The sequence below is a fragment of the Lissotriton helveticus genome, chromosome 9, assembly GCF_964261635.1.
Source record: "Lissotriton helveticus chromosome 9, aLisHel1.1, whole genome shotgun sequence".
NCBI lineage: Eukaryota > Metazoa > Chordata > Amphibia > Caudata > Salamandridae > Lissotriton > Lissotriton helveticus.
The window spans coordinates 230,726,093-230,741,698 of record NC_136070.1 but is presented as its reverse complement, the minus strand read 5'-3'; the positions used below and the strand labels follow the sequence as shown (position 1 = coordinate 230,741,698).

The 15,606-nt window shown below is 40.1% G+C and overlaps 1 protein-coding gene across 1 annotated transcript in view; it reads right to left on the bottom strand.

Moving 5' to 3' along the window:
* Positions 1–1,056: 1,056 nt before the first annotated feature.
* PLEKHG3 (pleckstrin homology and RhoGEF domain containing G3) overlaps positions 1,057–15,606 on the bottom strand; it is a 203,415-nt gene continuing 188,865 nt past the window's right edge. Inside the window, exons 16-17 of the mRNA XM_078662284.1 lie at positions 12,569–14,111; positions 1,057–2,774 (exon numbers count right to left, since the gene is read on the bottom strand). Of these exons, the coding sequence (XP_078518410.1) occupies positions 1,810–2,774; positions 12,569–14,111 (2,508 nt within the window). The 3' untranslated portion in view covers positions 1,057–1,809. The remainder of the gene's footprint in view (positions 2,775–12,568; positions 14,112–15,606) is intronic.

Here is a 15,606-nt window from a genome sequence, read left to right as displayed (position 1 = left end):
TTCATAATTTCAGCGAGAAACATTATTTAATTTTGGTTTTTACACAAAAACCCAATATCCTCATACGTGTGCACAGGACTTTGTTCTATATTTACTGTGTAGGTCTTGACCTACGCACTTGCAGGGGTTGTGTTTTGTTTGGGTGTGTTCCCCCGGACCTGTCTGCACCGTGCATACTCAATCTCATCCTAGACTCCTTGCGTATATGCCAGAGCGCCATTTCTTCCTGTCCTTAATCTAAACCCTTCACCAATAAATAAACACTAAATATCTCCTGTGACCAGACGAGATGACCAGGGCAACAGTTTATTATTTCTGTATATCAGCTATAGTGGCAAAAAATGCCAGATGATAATTGTCTCTCAATTCAATTATTCCCTATGTATTTTGCTTAGGAAAAATTTTAGAAATCTACACAAATTACCCCTGTTTACTTTTCATAAATGTATAGCTTTCCAAGTCCACTGATGGGTTTCACATCCGTTTCCAATACAAACTGCAACTAGGTAGAAATCATTCACAAAATTGCAGGAACTATGGTACAAAAAAAAAAAAAACACTCTGCCGAAAGCTGTAAGGAAGGCAATCTTTACAGAGCAAACCTTTTGTGAATGTTATCCTCAGACTATATTCTGGGTACCATAAACCCAAAGTACCTTTAAAATCCCCACATGTGAAAAAAAAAGAATGTAAATCTGCCCTGGATACTTCTGTGGGAAAAAAGGTTATGAAAGCTTAAAATTGAAGTGCCCCAAACATCAAAAAAAGACTTCGCAGTGAGTGACAGTTGGGCAACAGTCCATCTACCTTGCTGGTAGAAGTAATAAACCAAGGAACTGCTCAGAAAAAGATTTTAAAAATCAAAGGGGCCAGTTTTTCCACAGGGAAAAGAGCTCCCACATTTACTGCGGATACTAATAAAAAGAAGAACAGAAGTAATCTCCCAAAAAACATGCACATCAAATCTGGCCAAGTGATGGCCAGAGACTAGTTATTGCAAAATCCCTCAATGAGATAAATCTATTTTAGCCCAAATAATTTTAACAGGCAAGAATATAACTTGATAGGCCGTAATTTTATGATGAAAATATCATTATTAAAATATTACAATGTACAAAACCTCAATACATTATTTTCAGACAAAGAAAGCTGGGCAACATTTAAAGCGTGCAGTGCGTGCACGTGAAACAGGGAAAAAGATAACAGTATTTTGTAATGTGACCTTTAGTCAAGAGGGTAGCATCCAGGACCTGATGCTCCCCTCTTGACTAATCTTGAGGGAAGACATTTCTCTTGAGCTCAGGCAAGAGGAAGTTTACAGCATTAAAAAAACGATTAATCTTTTTAAGCAGTCTAAGATCGAAACACTATTTCCATCCATCCCACTGACAGTATATGGCATTGAATTCTGTCATAATTTACAATATGTACCTTACAACAGTATTTCTGATATGACTATTGCGACATATATACAGATATATATATTAAATATATATATACTTATATACACAAAGTCCATTTTAGCTTAAATACAATAGGCATATTTACAAAATCATGTACTTTGCAGGAGTTGTAGTTAAGATTACATCAGTGCTTCCTGAAACTCATAAGAAAATAAGTTTGGTTCTGGTGATTGGTGTATTGCACACAACCAACCAACCTACCTACCAAAAACAGTTTGCAAGATCAATTCCATGATCAATTCACATCTTGACAGAGTAGAAAATATATACAGAATTGTATTGCAACAGCAGACAGAATTAAGCTAAACTGGCAGATCTATCAAATAACTCTTCCCACAAAATTGTATCAACTACTAGAACTTAGTGTCTGAAATTTCTTCCGCAGGTTTTTCACCAGGCTCTGATTATCCTGATCTGATTGCTCCCACAGCATTTGTACAGAAGCTCCTTTTTGGTTAGAGTGTGTGTTCATTGAGTTCTGGGACTTGGCCTCCTCTTCCTGCGTTGCTTCCCTTTGGATGTACTCTTCAGACTCCTGGTAGGCCTTGCATCGCTCGATGACTGCCTTTAGCGATATCTTTTCTCTGGATGTTGGTGACCTGATATGCACGTAGCTGTCATCCTGTTCCAGGCCAGGATCACTTCCAGGATTTTCCAGGTCTCTATTACACGCCTTCTCAATAACAATCACCTTTTTGTCATTCTCCAAAGGAGCTTCTGCACTTACAAAATAAGACCCTTCTGTCCCCTGGTTTTGTTGACTATTTTTACATACGGCTTCCGAGGGGTCTTTGGCTAGTGCGGGATTTAGAGCAGGGACACCAGATAAGTTTTTGTGTGGTTCAGTTTTAATGTTACTATGTCGAATCCCTTCCTTAGGTGACTGCAGTGACAAGTTTGACATCTCACTAATGCTCATAGTGCCTGAACGCCCAATCCGGTCCTTTGGTACCAGATGCGGGATGTTGGCAGAATCACTCTGGTAATGAGCTGCGATGCTATCTGGCACAGAGTGACTCCTGTTAACCGGAGGTGATTTCACCCTGCTAGGGCCTCGCTTCGAAGTATACTTGGATCTCAACTCCCGCACATCAGGCCAGTGGAATTTCTCAATTTCAAGTGGACTCAGTGGACTCCTGCAGCCGGATTTGCCTGGAGAAGGAATTGCTGGACTAGTAGAAGGACTGAAGGAAAACTGCTTGAATGGCTTCTCTGTGGAAGAACAACCAGACAGAGGAGTCCATGAACTGTGCTCCTGAATTATCACATGGTCATAAGTGGGAAGAGATAATGGCGATGGCTTCAGTTTACCTGAAAGAAAATGCACAAACATGTGATTTATTAAACAGACTTTACCAGAATAACGTCAAGTCATCAGTTTTGTTTTACAATAGCATTTACATCTAAACTCAAGCATAAAAAGTTACCAAGTTCCCAGTTCAGAAAGCTGGTATGATATGGAGTTTGATCTACCCTACGGTGCCCTGGTAGGTATTCCCATGGGATAGGACATTTTCAATCCTTTCAGTAACTACACAATCTTCCAGCCACATACAGATTTCGTATTGCAGCTTTCAGAAAAATAACAATCTAATTGTTCCCGAGCCTCCTAGACAGAAGGTCTACACAAACTCTTGGACCGCAGGTGAAAAGCTCAAAGGTAACTGTCCCCACCTCACCACTGTGTGCAGCTGTTTTTCTATTGGTCCTGAAGAATTGCCATTGATCTCCCCGACAAACCAGGCAAGAAACATGTTGGCCTATATAGAAAGAGTAGAGCGTAGATATTTTGTTTTGAGAGCCTACTAGAATAAAGGTATCTTATTGGACTCCCTCGCCTGTTTTAATCACTGCGCTCACTGACTCACCACATTTACACCTTCTAGGCCCCTCACCCCCCCACCAGCACTATACGGCAGGAACAAAAGATCTCCACTAAAGAGTCCCTCATTGGGTGCCCGTCGGGTATTGCAGCGCCAACCCGACGAGGAGCAGGCCCAATGATGAAGCAAGACACCTAGCTGGCTGGGTGTGTGAGGGCCCTAGTTCTGAAGGGAGCAATCCCCCCTTCATTATGTTAGCACTTCCCCCGTAGTATCAGTTATACTGGCTCTCTCACCTTATGTAAGACCCACCAAAGGAACAACGTATCCTCTTTTTTTTATAACTGTACTGCACACCCTTACAACCACGTAAGCACAGACTGTTACTTCCAACACTAGTGCTGGCCACAATTTAGTTTTTAACAAGCAACTTCCTTCGAGCATGAATAAGGAAGCAGATAACTCTGACTCATGGTGGGTTTGTATGCTAGGCTGAAGAAAGCTAACACAAGGAAAAACATTCACAAGTACATGACTTGTTTCTCGCTTTGGTTGTATGTTCACAGCAAATGAAGTCACACAAGGTCTGGCACTATTGAGAAGCTTGGTTGTCAATCTGGAAAAGGTTTACTGTGTAAATGCATTCTGGAGCACCACTCACACTGTCAAATGTCAACTCTATATGTGCCATCCACAGAGAAGTGGCAACTTATTTCATAAAAAAGAATGCCATTTTCTTTATCCTTTGCTTATTTCTTTATTTTTTCAACAGCACTCTGTGATATTCCTGTGATCCAATCCAATGGCATTACGACAAAATATACTAACATGGCACTCAATTTTTTTCGTCTCTATAATAATGACATCTCTGAGTTTAGGTTTTCCTAATGTTCATGCCACCATAAACTCTCTGTTGGAAATAGCACCATTTGTTATGTTATGTCAGCTCTTGAAACTATAATAAACAACCTGACCTACTGCTCAACCATTTTACCTCTTTAAATATGAATCCCTGCATCAAAATATCCAGGGTGCATACCTGTAACAAAGCATTCAAGGTAGATGAGTTCAGAATCCTGAATCAGCTGCGCTTATTGCTACCTTATACCAGATTCATCCAAATGGATTAACAAATAGATAGGACAAACAGACTCAGGGAGCACTAACAGAAATCCAGCGATATGTGCCAGAAAAAGTGGGATAAGAGTCCTCAAGTGTTTTAGATAAAAACCAGGTCAGTCTTGAAACCAGTCGTGAAGAATCTATGCCAGAGATATAACCTACATTTCCAGGACCGGGCTTTCCAGAAACCAGAACACAAGAGACCAGAAAAAAATGAACTCTAGAGGTCTCTTGCAACAATCCCTTATGTAGTCTAATAAATCCACTAGGAGGGCTGAGGAGCTAGGATCTGAAACAAAGTGTGGTATGGGATGCTGGGTTAAACAAAATAAACGGAAATTACAAATAGGATCACTTTTTATCACTTGAATTGACAGTTTGGGCTATGGTTTTAATGCCTAAGAAGATACAATATAAACTAATTTCCAAATTCAGGAACAGCAAAGGAACAAGAAGCCAACAATCCTTGGTTTACCTAAAATTACAGATTGCACAGAATTATCAATGCTGTCTTTCAGATGTCAGTAGAGATGTTATAAATGCAGACATTGAACAAGTCATGCATGATGTAATATGGGAGGGTCGAAGCAGTGCATGGTAAGGGGCGCAAGTTATAGTTACTTGAGATAACAATATCAGGTGAGTTCATGTATTTGTAGTTTAAAAAGTATGTTTTAACTGACATTTTCACCTAACTATAATGTCCCTCTAACTTTTTGTTATAGTGAATTTCTAAGGTTTTTCCCTTATAATGTATGATATTATGCTACCTCCTAACTTTAACCTTTGTTATTTTTGTCATTGATTTTCTATGGTTTTTTTTTAACATAAAGTAGGATGTTCATCGCTGAGCAGGCACAGAACCCAATTTTATTGTGTTGGGGTTCTGTGGATCAGCGGATCCATGAGACACCTCTGACACCGTGGATCAGGAATGAATCACCCGAGGTGTCAACTTGGGTGTTGTGTAGATCCGCAGATCTTATAAAGCCCCCCCCAATAAAGTTTTTATTTACCCTCCTATATCTTATTTTCTTTTATTTATTTTTTAGGACATGGGGGCAGAGTGCCCAAGCCCTAAGATGGCAGCTGCAACCTTTCCTTCAGGTTGTGGCAAGCTAATCACAATTTGTGGTGCCGCTTGCAGATGCGTGGATCAACGGATCTGTCATGGATCCTACGCGGCATGAAATAAACAATTATTTTGAGTCTTAATTGCTCAAAAACTACTGATCGGACTTGCACTAAATCACAAAAAGCACTCTTTCTGGACCAAGATATAGCGAGCTGCCAAATTTGGTGTAAACCCGTTCATCCTTTTGGGCTGTAGCTGTGTCTAAATTTCTTATGGAAAAATAAATAGGGAAAACATGTTTTGGACCTACCCCTTTATCTAGCCCTCCGCTTGACCAATTACCCCGAAAATCTCCATATACAAAGTAGGCAAAAAGTTCTTGGAATGTTTACGAAGATTCGTCAAAATGCGCCAAAGTTATTAGCAATACGTAAAGGCATTTCCGGTGTAAACATGGTCCTAACTATAACTATCCAGCGGCGACTGCCACTGGGTTTTATATTTATTGTACAATTAGGTCCAAGTATTCATAGGAAACATGTTTTTGTTTTGCAAATAACTTTGGTGCCATTTGATCAATCTGCACAAAACTTTCTTTAAAAAAAAGTTAATCTACCATGGCTCCATCATGAAAGCTTTCATGCTGATATGTCAAGCAGGGCAAGGAAAAAAGGGGTAGGGAGAGGGGATGGGAGGGAGGTCCCAAAACGTTGATTTCAGATGCTAATTACCATAGGAAATTTTGCTTCCCAATACAGAAAAACAGCAGAACAGAATTATACTAAAAAAGTTAGAATTTTACTCAATGTGCTTTTTGTGATTTGGTGTAGAGCCATTTGCGAAATTCGCGTTTAGAGAAATGCTCAGTATTACCGACTTCACATGACTCACAATGTTAAGGCAAGAAGTTGACAAGTATACATTTGCCATTTAAAATGGCACCTTCTGCAGAACACTATGAAAACACAGTCATAGTTTAGTAATATACACTACACACATTCCTGATTCCTGAGATTAACACAAAGGCATCTTAGAGCCAATCTCACAACACCATTGTGAGTTAACTCTTTCGACGCTATTGACGGAACCGTTCCGTCACGCCCCTCGGGTGGGCTGTGCTCATGACGGAACAGTTCCGTCACGGCCCGATCGCCGCGACTGCGCGGCGCTGATTTCGCGCCTGCGCGTTTCATTAAGCGAGCGGGGCCGTGACGGAACTGTTCAGTCACAAGCACAGCTCACCCGCGAGCCGTGACGGAACGGTTCTGTCACCCGCGCAGGTGAGCCGCGCGCCCCCCGCGACCTATAAGTGGGACACTTATGCATTCTAATATTGATGCCAATGAGTCTTGTAAAGCGCACAAATACCCGCAGGTGTCTTGGAGCTGGTTAAACGAAGAAATACAGATGTCTATAGAATTATCCAGTGTTAAAAGGCTAGGCTTTAAGCCATTTCCTAAAAATCAGCAAGTATGGGGCATTTTTGATCGAAGATGGTAGGGCATTGCAGGCCTTTGCCGTTCCCAGAAAAAAAACTCCTGCCGCCCCAAGTGGATGTCTACTTTATTCAACAATCTGCAATACCTCAAAATCTTCACTGGAGGTCTGAAAATAAACATTTGCAACTTATAGACATCCCCGCTACACAGAATGTGTCTGTAGCATTTTATAACAACTATTTAACTTGGGCATGAGCCCAGATATCCACTGGCGGATAATCTATTGCTAATATATGTTTTGGCCTTTCTCACAGGCTTTTAGGTATAATCTTTGCCTTTAAGTCACAACCTACTTACAAACCTACCTCTCTAACCCAAATCAAGTGCGCTCAGCTTTAACTTGTTAATACGGAATGATACTTGCACCTCCAGCTTACTGGTTTGCAAATGGTGCTTCATATAACTTTCAAAAAGCACAATCTCACTTGCCTCAAAGGTTTAGACAATCTGCATGTTATTGACCTACACGTATACATTCAGTAACTCTATACTATACATGACTATGGTGTTATCAGCAATGTCGTCAATTATGTCATTTGAGATGTCAACAGTGATGCAACATGTGAGGACTGCCGTGCAATATTTTCTTAACCAAACGCCCAAGCTTTGGAAGAGCACACGGCAACAGACCAACCATCCGGTTTTCACTTCCGACTCTCACGGCCCACTGAGGACAATTGAATTAATAAAGAGGCATGCCTAATGAGCCCTGAATGTTGTAATTTTAAGTGAGCCTATGATTAAGATGCTGGACTGCATCGAAACACGTCAGGCGGTGAAGATTTTCTTGTGAGGTCCGGGAGAGTCGAAAGTGAAAACCGGATAGTTGGTCTGTTGCCGTGTGCTCTTCCAAAGCTTGGGTGTTTGGTTAAGAAAATATCGCATGGCAGTCCTGTCGTGGGAAGATGCACCATCTCTACAGAATTAACAGAGAGGCTGGGATTTGGAAACCAGTTCCGTGATCTAACAGCGCAACAAGCCGCGAACAAAGAAACTCTCCGCACCAACCAGAGTCCAACAAAGGAAAATAAAAATGCTTTTAATATGGAATTCGAACAACCACCCACTAAGGGGTAATAATGCTGGTTACATGACTACATGTTCCACCATGGCAAGCAATAAGCCAAGCCCACTAAGGGCAATTGAATTAATAAAATGGCATGCGTAATGAGCCCTGACTGTTGTAATTTTAAGTGAGCCTATGATTAAGATGCTAGAATGCATCGAAACGTGTCAGGCGGTGAAGATTTTCTTGGGAGGTCCGGGAGAGTCGAAAGTGAAAACCGGATGGTTGGTCTGTTGCCGTGTGCTCTACCAAAGCTTGGGCGTTTGGGTAAGAATATATACACACATATATATGCAGTTGATCTATTCAGTGACAGGGTGATCACAGAACTAAAAACACTGAATAGAAAAACTTTGAATTTAAAGAGACAAGAAAATTACAATGACAACCAATATCACAAGCTTGTCAGTAAACTACAAAAAAAGAAGGATGTCATAATTAAAAATGCTGATAAGGGGGGAAATACGGTGTTGTGGCAAACTAAAGACTATATTATCGAGGCAGAGAGACATTTACTCGATACTTCTTGTTATCTAATGTCAACCCAATTTGCCATGACACAGAGCCATGCCATAACTCGCAAAAAAATTCATGCATGGAAAAGACTGGGACTACTAACAAAAGATGAATGCAACTTCCTCAACAACGAACATCCAGTCACGCCAGTCCTTTACTTTCTCCCGAAAGTGCATAAACAATTGACACCCACTCCGGGGCGCCCTATCATTGCTGCCATTGGCAGCATGAACGAAAATCTTTCCAAGTATGTGGATTATTTTTTGCAACCACATATGACAAATCTCCCATGATATCTGAAGGACACTACGGACTTTTTAAATAAAATCATGAATGTTGAATGGTGTGACAATTATCTGTTCCTGGTTATGGATATTGAGTCACTTTATACCTCGATTCACCATCAGCAAGGAATTAATGCCCGTGAACAATATCTGAGCAGAAGAGACATTTGTTTTCGGGAGCACAACGGAATGATACTTGAAATGACCAAAATCTGTCTCACCATTAACTTTTTCCGTTTTCAGGGCCAGATATACCAGCAGTTGCGTGGTGTGGCGATGGGCTCGTGTTTCTCCCCCAGCTATTCATGCTTGCATGTGGGCTGGTGGGAGGAACACGAGCTCAGGACCACGCACCAACGGTGGCTACCCAATATTGTCAACTATTGGCGTTTTATCGACGACGTCTGTATAATTTGGAGGGGGACAGTGGTGGAAGCCAATGCATTTGTGATGGATTTAAATACAAATGAACTGAATCTTAAATTCACATCCACAATCGCAACAGATGCAGCAGAATTTCTAGATGTCCGAATGTTCATTAAAAATAACAAAATTGAAACCAGACTTCATCGCAAGTCTACAGCAGGTAATGCAATTTTGCATGCTCGGAGCGCTCATCCTTCTCACATTATCAGCAGCATCCCCTATGGGGAGTTTATTCGTATCTGCAGGATTTGTAGTGACAAAGTCACTTGATTGTCTCGAAGAGTCCAAACAAAGCTTCCTCAATAGAGGCTATTCTAATCAAATTTTAGAACAAGCCCTTCAGAAAGCATGCTCAGTTGAGCGCGGTACACTCCTTGCACCTAAGATCCCCAATATTCCAACTTCTGAATGTACTGTGAGACTCATAACCAATTTCAGCACACAGGAACGAAAGATCAGACGTATTATCTGTACAGAATGGCCCATAATCTTGACTGATGTCATTCTTGGACCATTACTTTCTAAAACACCGACTATAACATTCAGAAGGGCACCCTCTATGCGTGATGAACTAGGCAGGCCAATGCCAGAAGGTCCACTTAAAAAGAGTCTTGTGTATAAAACGGGATTCTTTAAGTGCACCTCCTGCCGCGCTTACACATTCGCCAAAAACAGTACACATTATGTGACAGCTTTCAGTACAACACCGATACCCATTCGTGAATATCTCACCTGCAGGTATGAATTCGTTGTGTATAAATTAAGATGCACTTGCAATCTTGAATACATCGGGAGCACTAAGCTCCCTGTACACCAACGCATTCTTCAGCACATTCGTGCAATTGTTAATAGCGACAGTAATTATCCTGTAGCCAGGCATTTTCGTGCGGTACATGATAAAAAACTCAAAGACTTTGAGTATACTGTCTTATGTTCGGTACCTCAGCCCAGTCGAGGTGGGGACCGGATGAAGCTACTGAGGCAGAAAGAATCACATCTTATACTGTCCCTAGATACTAAGGCCCCAAATGGTCTTAATCTAACGGAAGACCTGAGTAACTTCCTACAAATTGGCCTTTGTGCTGCCTTATCCACAGTCTATATAAATCCTAAGGGCGTCCTTATTCATTGTTACCATCTTGTTTCCACATTTCAGTTGGCCTTCAGGGTGTGACTGCCTTGGTTTAGTCACCGGCTGGTGACTATCCTAATTGTACACTTTTGTAAATAGAAATATAATGAAAAAATATTTGGGAATAGAGTGTTCTATTGTGCTATTTTTACAGTAGTCCATATTAGTATGCATTAAGACTGTCATTCAATTACCTTTTTTTTTGCTGTGTGTCTTCTTTAGATTTAGATTCTTTTATGTCATGGTTTAATTTCCTATTTACTATGTTTTTTCCACACGTAATTTGTCACCACATCTCTGTGTTAGATCATCTTTATTGTGCAGACAATAGATCTCAGTTCTAGCATTACAATGTGATCATTGCTTAATTTTGGATTTAGACATTGTGTCGTAACATAGGTTTTGTTGTTTTTCAATGAATTATGGTGAATACCTTTGATTCTTTCTATTTTTAAGACACTATGCCGTTATTTTGATGAAAAGAAACTATTGTTTTTTTTTCTCAAATGAAAGATCTAATATGTATCTGATTACATCATTGATTAATGAATTATACTGTTTAAATTCCATTTTTTCTATTTTTTTATCACATTCTTTATTCATGAATTGCAAATTGATCTTGTAAATATCAGTCTGTCTGTTTTCATTTTCTTGCACTTGCATTGTAGTTAGTCTATTCACTATTTCTATTATGAAATGCAGAGAGGGCGTGCACACTTTTTTGTATTGTCCCACCTTTATTTTCATTATATATATTTCTAAATGGCTCTGAGCGCGCTATGTGAACAAGCTCCCTAGTGGAGTGAAACGCGTCATCTTTCATTAAATATATCGCCATTCTCCAACTCACTTGAGGTTTGACTGGTTTCTTGGCCGGATTTTCGTTGCACTGTGTGGGGCCATTGGAGGTCTAAACCTATTGGGTTCCGCCGACCACTGACGGAACAAGGATTGTTTTTTTCACACATATATATATACATATACAAATATGTGTGTTCAAATGAACACTTTTATACATACTGTTAAAGTTGTGTTTCTTTAATTTATAATAGTATTTTAAACTGTATTTAACTTTAAATTAATTAAACCCTTATTTGAAATTGAAATGAGGAAAACAGCAGCTATAAGGATGGCTGATTAAAACTTCCTACTGTACAGCCCAAGAATAACATTAATTGATCTGCACTCTAGAAAAGCTTCTTGAGGAAATCCTGTTTGGAGAACTTCAACCCAAAAAATCATTCATTAGTGAGCACTAAATGCTTCCTGACTAAATTTGGTGCATTAATTGGAAAGACCCTTGCATAAGGAAAGTAGTGTTTAGTAATCATAATAAACTGGTTATCAGTTCTGTAGCTAGCCTGCTTCTTTAACACTATTTGGGAGAAGCACTAGAAGAAAATAATATCATAAACCATGTTTCAGGTGGTTTCTAGGCATGATGGAAGCAATAAAGTTATGTGTAACTTTTGAGCAGAACATGTTGGCTTTCTTTCTATACAAGTGAAACATAGTTACATGTATTACTGTCATGTCCTGGTCATTTCAACAAAACAAAAACCAAATTCATTGAAAGGTAATCTTACTACTATAGGTACAATTGTCAAAGAATTGGCAATGCAGCTCATATCTTTCAGAAAGTGTCAAGAAACCCAATCGGGCCAGCCAACTTAGTGTGCTCTCTGAACGACTACGCATTCTGCTTCTTGAAAATGGGTCAAGGATTCCCAAGCTAGCATTGCTGATCTCTTGTGGGGTCAAACAGAAGAATACAGAGCATATCCTGCACCATAATAAAGAAGTGGATATCTGAACCGGATTTCTCAAAAAGTCCTTAAGAGCCCCACGTAAACAGTAATGTAATGATCTACAATGACCATGGGTAAAGAATATCTAATGTGAAGCTGATGTACACACCTCTAATATAAATTATTATATTGGAAGGGCGTGTGCATTACTGCTCTTAAAATCTTTCATTTTCCAGTTTTTGAGGGTTATGCCACTGGATCACAGAATTTATAACATTGACATTTCAAGGGTACACCTTGGTAGAGAAATAATCACAAGTGAACATTAGAAGGTCAAAAATATGCCTTCTTTGACTATTTTGGGATGTTATGTATACAGTTCAGTAGTCTAATTCCAAAAGAAGTCATATTTACCCTTATCAGCCATTTGCTTCTCTTCCAGTACAGAAGCGAGTATGTTCTTCCTGAGATCCTCCTCCAACTCCTTCACATGCCTCTGCACAACAGGTTTGTTGCTTTTTATCCTTTGGCTATACTTCCGTGCTAACTGATAAACCTTGTTCTTCAACTTGTCGTTCATATCTCCTTCTAGGATTTTCGTATATTGCAGGATCTTTGGGTGAAGTTTTATAGGCTGGCACATTTTGGAGTCTTGGCCATTGTCAGTAACAACATGTGATAGTTTGGCAGGAAATGTTTGACAAGGAGAATTACTTTCTGGAGAAGGAGTTGTGGATTCCTCGTTTATTGTACTGAGGTCGCTGTCCTCAATAATAAGCAGAGGTTCATGTAAGTCAAAGCCATTCTCATGCTTTCTAGAAACATTGTCTCCTTTCTCCTTGTGGTCAGGATTTGTGTTTGGTTTTCCTCTTTCACCTTCACTGAGTGGCCCACAAAGTTCAGCCAGAGGGCCACTGTGTGCCCTCTCCATCTCCTCCCATACTTTAAACATCACTGAGGGTGGTTTGAATTCAGCATCTGTAATTGGCAGCTGATCTACAATATTACTTCGCATGGCCTGATCGGCATTCTCCTTTGGATAAGAATCCAAGGGGTGAGCCTGATCACTGTTCGAAATTGGTACTTCTGAATAAGCCCAAGATGCCGGCCTGCTACCACCGGTGCCATTAGATTCACTAGTAGAACTGCCTTTCCTTTTCTTTACAGCTACCTCCAATTTAGTTTCAGCCCTTGGTAGACTGTTAAACTTAAATACAGAGTTTCTCACTACCCCTGCAGGAATGTAGGACAGACTCTCCCTTCTTTTGATACTGAAAGCTGCATCGTTACTCTCAGCATGATCATAGTAACCTTTGATTTTGTCAAGGAGCAACCGGTCCTGTTTGGATAATGTGGAGTCCTTCCTCTTGAAAACAGGTCGATCGGTCTCATTCGGGCTTCCTAGGCCTGGAGATCCTATAGTTTTTAATGGAGAAAAGCATGGAGAAAAAACTGTTCCTGAGTCTCCTGGGGTCTCTCGTGGAGAGGAACAACTGAGAACATCAGAAGAACTGGTACAGTGTCCCTTATCAATGCAATCCAGACTCTTTGTGCTACCACTTCTACTGGACATTCTTGGAGTTAGAGAGCCAATATATTTCCCATCATCCAACGCAACGCTGCTCCTTCGAGACAAGCTATTCATGAACCTTTCTGCAATGATGCTGGCATGGTCCAAGACAGATGGCGGAAGCATGCTGCCCGGCTCCTGGGCGATTACCTCCTCTTCGTCTTCACTACTGAGTGTCTTTATTTCCTCTGTGCTCTCAGTCTCTCCTTGCTCGACTGGGTCATGAATGTCTACAGAGTTGTTGCTTTCCAATCCTTCTAGTTGAGTCAATAGGGTTTTCCTTTGCAAATTATTTGACTTTAAATCACCAGGCACCTTATGTGATTGTTCACTTTCAGGGAGAGACTCATTTTCCATAAAAGTAACAGTCTCGATAGCAGGAGCAGCCTGAAAAACAAAGAGGGATAGTTATTGCAAATAAAGTTCTGCTACTAATAGAATGTCTAACCATTAAAAGGTGAATGTGCCTAGACAAAGATTCCAACATGCAAAACATCTCGGTTACTGGTATTTCAGGGCATTTTGCTACTTTTACACAATTACTACACCGGAAAAAAGCCATTACTATCTGTATTGCTTGGGCTCACCAGATACTTAACTGAATAGAATGAGTGCACCACAAAGGGAATCTATAAACACACAATACTGTGCTGATATAGCTTGCAATTTACAGAAAAGTGACTTGTGAAAGTGGTCATGCGGTTAATTTAATACAATTTAATTTATTTAAGCACAAGGCGTATGGTGATCCAAGCACCACAGGAAGGTGCAATGATAGTCAACTTGTGGCAACAGAAACCGCTGAGGCTAATCATGTGGGGAAGTAGCCACAGATCCAGCCCACGGGAAAATAAACTTTAGAGACCCCAACTGTAGACCTGCAAGAAATTTGCTTACCTGTTATTTGTACTAGTCATTAAATGAGTTGGACAAATGAAAAAATAAAATCAGCCCATATGTACAGAAGCTGACCTTTGTTATTTTATATGTGTAAAATTATTGGCTTATTTTATTCTCATTACCAGCATTTGGATTGTGGTAATGTTTGCTTTTATAAAAAATATCAGTTCCAGGCAAAATACATTTCTATTTAAAGTATATTTCACTTGCACATTTTTTTGTTTGCCAATCTAAATATAACCAGTGGGACACATTTAGCCTATTTGCAGTCAGAGTATGCGTTCTGTTTGTAAAAACTTGAGGTTGATAGCTTCTGACACAGTTTATACAATCAATAAACAAAGAGAACAAGCACGAAGCTAAGCTTCAGACCGCCCAATCATCCCAGCTATCAACAACACAATTTCCCTTGCAGGAAACCCATTGGGTTTATAGAAGAACCCGCACCCACCAACGGTGTTGGAAACAGAGTGCCCCTGTTAAATTGAAAAATGATATATATATATATATATATATATATATATATATATATATAAAACATTTCTTTAATGAACCTTCTGGGTGCTCTAAGTACTCTGGATGATCTGGTTACTGGAAGCTGTCATCTTCACTGTCAAGAGATCTTCGAAGATGGTGAAGAAGTAACATCATCTGCTGTGTTCTCATGATCAGGCTTTCTTTACCCATCTGGATCAGAAGACCAATGAATCAAATGCCAAAAGTTAGAAGAGTCTCTTGTCACATACTTCGCAGGACACTGGGCAGTCACAATATGTCGCTTGGTGGACACAACGTGGAAGACGGCAGCATCATATGTAGCATCATATTTTCTGCTTCACAAGTTGACGGACGATCACTAGATCTCCTGTCTTAAATTCAAGGTTCTTTGCATGTCGTCTCTTTTCAGCATAGGTTTTCATCTTTTTGTGTTTAACCAAGTCCTTCATTTGAGATGTATTATCCCCTCCTTCTCTTTTGTGGT